The sequence below is a fragment of the Arachis ipaensis genome, chromosome B06 (assembly GCF_000816755.2).
Source record: "Arachis ipaensis cultivar K30076 chromosome B06, Araip1.1, whole genome shotgun sequence".
NCBI classification, from domain to species: Eukaryota; Viridiplantae; Streptophyta; class Magnoliopsida; order Fabales; family Fabaceae; genus Arachis; species Arachis ipaensis.
This window is the reverse complement of record NC_029790.2, coordinates 120,792,553-120,799,455: the sequence shown is the minus strand read 5'-3', so window position 1 is coordinate 120,799,455 and position 6,903 is coordinate 120,792,553. Positions and strand designations below refer to the sequence as shown.

General features: G+C 36.8%; 1 protein-coding gene across 3 annotated transcripts in view; it reads right to left on the bottom strand.

Annotated features, from left to right (window-relative positions):
* LOC107605026 (uncharacterized RNA methyltransferase pc1998) overlaps positions 1-6,745 on the bottom strand; it is a 7,993-nt gene extending 1,248 nt beyond the window's left edge. Inside the window, exons 1-14 of one of the 3 annotated variants that reach the window (XM_016306761.2) lie at positions 6,471-6,743; positions 6,268-6,382; positions 6,083-6,194; positions 5,897-5,941; positions 5,733-5,800; positions 5,575-5,629; positions 5,400-5,479; positions 5,214-5,297; positions 4,613-4,726; positions 1,568-1,686; positions 1,363-1,480; positions 861-994; positions 620-779; positions 453-532 (exon numbers count right to left, since the gene is read on the bottom strand). In XM_016306761.2, the coding sequence (XP_016162247.1) occupies positions 453-532; positions 620-779; positions 861-994; positions 1,363-1,480; positions 1,568-1,686; positions 4,613-4,726; positions 5,214-5,297; positions 5,400-5,479; positions 5,575-5,629; positions 5,733-5,800; positions 5,897-5,941; positions 6,083-6,194; positions 6,268-6,382; positions 6,471-6,670 (1,484 nt within the window). In that variant the 5' untranslated portion in view covers positions 6,671-6,743. Of the gene's footprint in view, positions 1-452; positions 533-619; positions 780-860; positions 995-1,362; positions 1,481-1,567; positions 1,687-4,612; positions 4,727-5,213; positions 5,298-5,399; positions 5,480-5,574; positions 5,630-5,732; positions 5,801-5,896; positions 5,942-6,082; positions 6,195-6,267; positions 6,383-6,470 lie in introns of all 3 variants that reach the window. The other 2 variants (XM_021104895.1, XM_021104896.1) reach the window with 2 other exon arrangements.

Here is a 6,903-nt window from a genome sequence, read left to right as displayed (position 1 = left end):
AGAACTATAAGAATAAAGGTTATATAAATATTTATTAAGCTGGTTCATTTTTATTTTAGAATATAGCATTTAGGGCTAAGTGGAAATGAATATAAGGTTTGATTCTTATTTCCTACTTTGGCTCAACTAAAGAAGAAAAATTAGCATCACTTGAAACTCTCAGGTGCTTCACATATCCATACCTCTTAAGTAGAACTACAAGGGCTAATTTCTTACTACAGAGAAATATGAACAAATGAAACGAAAAAATAATAAGGTTCAGGTTTCTAGATAAATCATAACAAGAACTGGATTGAAAATTGGATGTAATTCAAATTGAGAAAATGGAAGATGAAGATTTATTAACTACACAAATATGTTTTTCCCCTTGTTGATAAAAAATATAGTGACAAGAATAAATACTAGAGACACATAATTAAACAAATACTAAGTTATAGAAATGACATAAATACCTTTGGGTACCAGGAAAGAAATTAAACCCATGAGCTTTATCCAAATGCCAAGCCTTACTGGACAACAATGACTTACAGTCCTGTCAACAATTCATCAAATTAACATATGGATAATTCAAGTTTTAAAAAGTCGAAGCACAATCATAAAACATAAATCATGGGAATACCTCCTTAAAGCTTTCCCATCCACAACTTATGTATATCAGGGTTTGGGGCACTGATTGAGGAATGTTCTCAGGAGGCGGTTTTCTTCCAACCTGGACTGAATCTTCTTTAGCACGTAAAACCCACGGTCGTTTCTCTTCCTTGACTGAGTTTGAGCTGCAACTAACTTGCAATGAATCAGAAATTTGCGAAGGGAGATATTTTCAAATTTACCAAAATTCATCTGTTAACAAAAGGAACAACCTCTCAAATGATGAAAAGACTTTTCGCTCCATTGATGATATATTCTGCAATGCATCTTTTAGTGATACATCTAGTCCTTTTCTGGGAGGATCAACAACAACAACATCTGAACCCACAAGCCATAAAAAAGGTTCCTGGCGACAAGGATAATAGCAATCAATTCCAAAGTTCATCTTTCTATTCTTTTAAATAAAATCATCACATAGACTGATAAAAAAATTTTTAAAAAAATCATTTTTAGTCCTCCTGACATGTAAAAGCCATCAATTTAGTGCTGAATTTTTTGAAATCAGTTTAATTTAACACTTCGGAATTTGACTGCAATTTAGTCTTGATATTTTGAATCAACATTAATTTTCATCATTCTAATGCATTTACTTTATGCTTCTGATGAAACATGCACACCGAAATTTAAGCTGTAGCAATAAAAGTTACATAAATCAGAAAAATAATAGAGGTAAAACATGAATGTATGATGAGGCTTCAAATATTCACTACTAACTCTGGAAGCATCGGCATGATGCCACGTGATACTGCTGTCAACTGTGGCAGGCAACCGACCAATAGTCTTCTCAAAAGATGCCTTTGACTCTTTGTTAATCTCGATGCATTTAACGGACCTGAAAGACAACTAGAAACATAAATTCTCGAACTCCGCGATGTAACAAAAAGTAACAATTTAGAGGCATAGAACCACAAACTCTTGCCTGCACTTTCTAGTGGCAGCTAATGACAACCCAATTACCCCAGCTCCAGCATACAAATCTGCAACAGATGCCCTATGTGGAACATATTTCTGTAACTTCCGAAGCAAGACATCAAAAGCCTGGATGAAGGAATATCACAATATTGGTTATTATCATCTCATGCAATATAAACAGGTTTTGTACATATCAAATATCAATTATATTATAGAATGCTCATCAGTGAATGATTCAATAGCTGGAAAATCACATGTGAAAGCAAGAAAGATACTAGTCCTGTTATTAGAAGTGGACCTTTGTGATATAAGAATACTGAATAAAAACATTTGCACAAAAGGAGAATGTATTTTATGAATGTCGCTCCTCCATCTCATCAATTTAATTTTGCTCTTTGGTTTAATTCTTACAAAGCGCGAACACTTAAAAGTAGGGCTACTAGTTGTTCATATTCCCACAATGATGAGCAGCCAAGCAGACATCTTCACTAACACAGTATCTAAAGAAAAGTTTCTGAGCCTAAGAGAGAACTTACTTGTAACAGATTTTCAGAGTTGTAGAAAGCCAGTTTTAGGGGGCATAATAGAGTAAGCTGAGTAGAAGTCTAGAAGAGTCTAGAAGAAGTAGAAAAAGTTAAGATGATTGATGCCAGGGCATCTTAGGCTACTTTCACTAGCCATTTTCTTTGTTTTTAATAGGTTTTATGCACTTTCTTGAGTTATAAGTAAGCAATTGGGTTAGAAATTCATGTATGCCTAGATTCATCCAACCATGGTTAATTTGATGCAATTTTATGAGAATTGTGCTATAATTACTTGTGTGCTAAGAATGATGAGAATTCTCATGACTTTAGCAAGGCTTTGATGCATGAATTGGTGGATGATAGGTGAAGGAAAGCATGGGAGGAAGTTGAAGAAGGAGCATGGAAAGGATGCACAAGAAGCAACGTTGGTAGCCAAGTTGGACCACCAACGTTGCCTCAAACATTGGGAAGAAAGCAGAGCAAGATTCTGCATAAACTGCTGGTGCCCACGTTGGAGGGAACGTTGGCAAGCCAACGTTACCCCAAACGTTGTGATAAAATGAGCTTTCTGGAGAATTTGGAAATCTGTAGCGACGCGCACGCGTGCTGTACGCCCACACGTGGATTGGAAATTCTGACAATCCACGCGCACGCGTAGCTGACGCGCACGCGTGGAAAGGCCAACGTTGGAGGGAACGTTGCCAGTCCAACGCTGAGGCCAACGTTCTTCTATGTGATTTTAAAACTGGAAATGGGATTTTTGCATCCACGCGCACGCGTAGCGTACGCGCACGCGTGGATGCGCATTCTGACCCCAAGGGCGCAAACGCGCGAGGCACGCGTACGCGTGGGTAGAAGAACGTTGGCACTCCAACGTTGAACCAAACGCCAATGACAGCAAGCAGAACTGATTTCTTAGAGGGGCGTTTGAGTCAACGTTGGCCATCAAACGTTGACTCCAACGTGAGCAGCAGAAGTTGGCAATTCAAACAGATCTCTTCTCAACAGCAACAGAAATCAATTGGCGCAACCTCAATCCAATTCAATCAAGGCCAAAAGCCCAATTCAGAGATTGAAGATCAATAGGAGAAAGTGTATAAATAACTTAGAATTTAAGTTAGAAGCACCTTTTTTTTTTTTGACACTTAGCAGGGCGGAGGATACTGACACTCGGCCAATTTTACTTTTCTGCAAATCTTTGAATTCTGCAATGTATCTTTCAATTCCATTTTCCATTTTGAGAGCTATGAACAACTAAACCCCTTTCATTGGGTTAGGGAGCTCTATTGTAATTCAATGGATCAAAAGTAGTTTTCATCTTCTTTCTTTTCTCTTGATTTTTGTTAGAAAGCTTTCGATCTTAATTCAATTGGATAGTTGTCTTGACAGAGAAGCTATCCATAATTGGAATTCTTCGGATCCTTGAGAGAGGAATGAAGAATTCATGCTAGAATTGATTTCTCATATTGGATTAGATTGGAGGTTGGATGGATATTGTGACATTTAATCCTACCAATACTTTGATCTATGAATTTGTGTGGTATAGTCAGTGACCGAACTTCAACTCTTCCCATGAGCAATTAAATCAAGACATTGGACAATTGTTCATGCTTAGAGAGATTGGTGAGCCAAAACATTGGGATCCAATCATCTAAGATTGCCAAGCAATGTCAATGAATGCATTGATTGAGGAAGAGATGAAAATGATTTGATCCAGAGAATTCAATATCTCCTGAAACCCAATGAATCCCCATCTCTGATCTACCCATTCTATTTACTTTCTGCTCTTTAATTTCATGCTTAATCCCCATTCCCATTTAATTTCATGCAATTTAAGCTTCTGTCATTTAATTTCTCGCACTTTAATTTTTGTCATTTAATTTCTTACAATTTAAGTTTCCCGCCAAATTTACATTTTGCAATCTCAACCCAATTTTGATTTCGCTCAACTAGCATAATTCTCCAATTAACATTGATCAACCAACCAATCCCTGTGGGATTCGACCTCACTCTACAGTGAATTTTTACTTGACGACAATCCGGTGCACTTGCCGGTAGGAACTTGTTGAGAGACAGTTTCCGAGTGAATCACTGATCCGTTAGATAGCTAGAGCAAGTGCCAGCTAGGATAACCCCCCAACTAACTTAAGCATGTAAAGGCTCTTCTACCCTTTGCGCTAGTTATATGCTTCAAAACTCTCTCTCTCTCTTCTACCCTGTGCTTCATTACTCACAAAAAGGTCTTTTAAAACTTAAGAAACCCAAATCAATTCATTTCAGTACAAACCTTTCAAAAATGATAAGATTTGATAAAATACATTATTAGAATGGATTTATAAATCCATTCATTTCACTTGTTATCTACCGGCTATGTACGTCTATACCATGATTTTATCTCTATATAAATGTGTAGTGTTTATATTTTGTTTCTTGTCCATGCTTCAATGGTAACTGAATGAAACTATCAATTGAAAAAATTCCAGAATTGCCAAATAGATTATGATAATTCACAGGATTAGAGTCTTTACCCTAGTGTTTGCCTGGCCAAAACTAGAAGGAGCCAAGGACACATCAATTCCACCAACATGTTCCCAAAAATCTCTTTCTCCAAGAAGATGTCTCCATCTATTCCCAAAAATTATCTGGGCCATGAAGTAAACATTTTAAAGGCATGACTATATATAAAAATATCTTGCCAAAACAAAAAAATGATTGCAAGATCTGCATAGAAGGTATCCCAGAAAAGAATAGCTTAAGTGACATAAATATGAAATTTCAATATCCAAAAACTTCATCAAATTTGTATTAATGAAATCATTCCTGTCAGACTCCAGTTCCATTTTGACCATTTGCAAAGATGCATAGTCCAGCATCACTTACAATTAAAAAAATAATTCAAGATACAATGCTATCATGTGGCCAATTTCCCCCATCTTAGTGTTAAGCAAGAACTTGTATAACAATGTCATACGATTTATATTCAAAAGCAGTAAAGAAACGAGCGCCCTCTTTCCTTCACAACTGAAACTATACGTCCATCATTGCCAAATGACATTCACAATACAATTTTCCATTTAGCCAAACACGTCATTCATTTGTTTCATATGAAAAAAAAAAATATTAACTCACATTGTTTGTCGAAGTCTGAAAGTTGACCCACACAGAATGGAGTAAATGAAGCTTGCTCTTGGGCCCACCGTTTTTCCATAGAAACTGCAGCCAATCATATAAATGATCACTTTATTATATGATTAAAAGGGCATTGACACAGTAACTTATGTCATTTAAAAAAAGTAAAGGAAGCAGCAACCTCACATTTGCCAATTCATTCAATTTATCTGAACTAGGTGAATTTTCATTTCTTGAATTCCAAACTAAAGTAACCTGAACCTTTCCTGAAACAGTATAAATTCAATTCAATTTAATTAACTCCATCAGCAAAACAATATCAATTCAATTTTATTCACAAAATTCAATAGCAACAAGGAACCATTCATATATCTTTCTGCTGCTGGAAGAGACGTGTTGTGTGTTGTTACAGCCATCTGCATACACCCACTCGACATCAAAAAACTTTCCAGATCCAGAACTTCAATTGTCAATTGAACTAAAAAACTAACATATTCGATATTATTACATACCGTTTACCTGAACATATCGCAACTCGCCAGTACCCTCATCTTCAACATATGGTTCAATATCCAATTCAGCAATACCTAGACGAAATTCAGAAATGGCCCAAAAGAACTTAACAAAAAACTGCATTAGAAAATAAAATAAGCAAATAGTTAACAAAAATGACAAAAAATTACCCTGTCTAAGCAGCTCAACAGCAGCATTAATATTAGGATGATGAGCTGCCCAAGAGATCACAGCACCCAGAAAGCTTACTTAGCATAATTTCATGTTAACAAATAAGAACACTAATATGAAATTTATTATTGCTAATAATAAAGAAAAAACACAGACGCATTAATAAAACAGAGCCAAGCGAAGACCTTTGCACTGTGGAATGTCAACTACGTTATGAGTACCCTCTTCATAGAGACCAATGAGAGGGTCCGATGAAGAGCCACGCACAGCCAATTTCGCACGGCACCTCCAACCCCACTAACAAAACCAATCCAAATAAAAATGAATTAATTAATTACAATTCGGAGTTGAAAACGAAATCGAAAAGTACCAATTTGCAGGTATCGAAAGTGAAATCGGAGACGCCATGTTTCCGAAAGAAATCGGTAGCATCTTCCAGTATATCCGGACGGTGGAGATTGAACTCGTGTGTGCACCCAGAGCACCTGCCAAAAAATTATATATACAGAGTGAAGAAAACAAACGTTACAAAAGATAAAGAAACACTGAAAGAGAGGAGAGGGTGGTTCTTACGACTGGAAGTGAGGGCAGTGAAGTGCGCAAGTTAGCGGGGACTGAGGAGTGGAAGAAGTAGGGGGTGACGACGAGAGTTGAGGAAGCGGAGGCGGAGGCGGAGGCAAAGAGAGGGGACGGGCAGCGGCGGCGGTGGTGGAGGAAGCATGGCAGGTGAAGAGAGGGAAGGAAGGTGGAGCTGAGAGAAGACGGAGGGTCATTGTTTGAGGGAGGAGCTTGCTGTGTTTTGAGAATGGATAACGAACGAGGCAAAATATCCCACGGCCATGCCCATGTCGGTCATTATGCTAAGAAAAATTAACACTTTGTTTGGATGTTGAAAAAAAAAATAAAAGGAGAGAAAATGGAAGAAAAAAATAAATTATTTGTATGTTATTTAGATAGAGAAAAAATAAATAAAAGAATTATTTAAATAAAAAAAAAATAAAAAAAA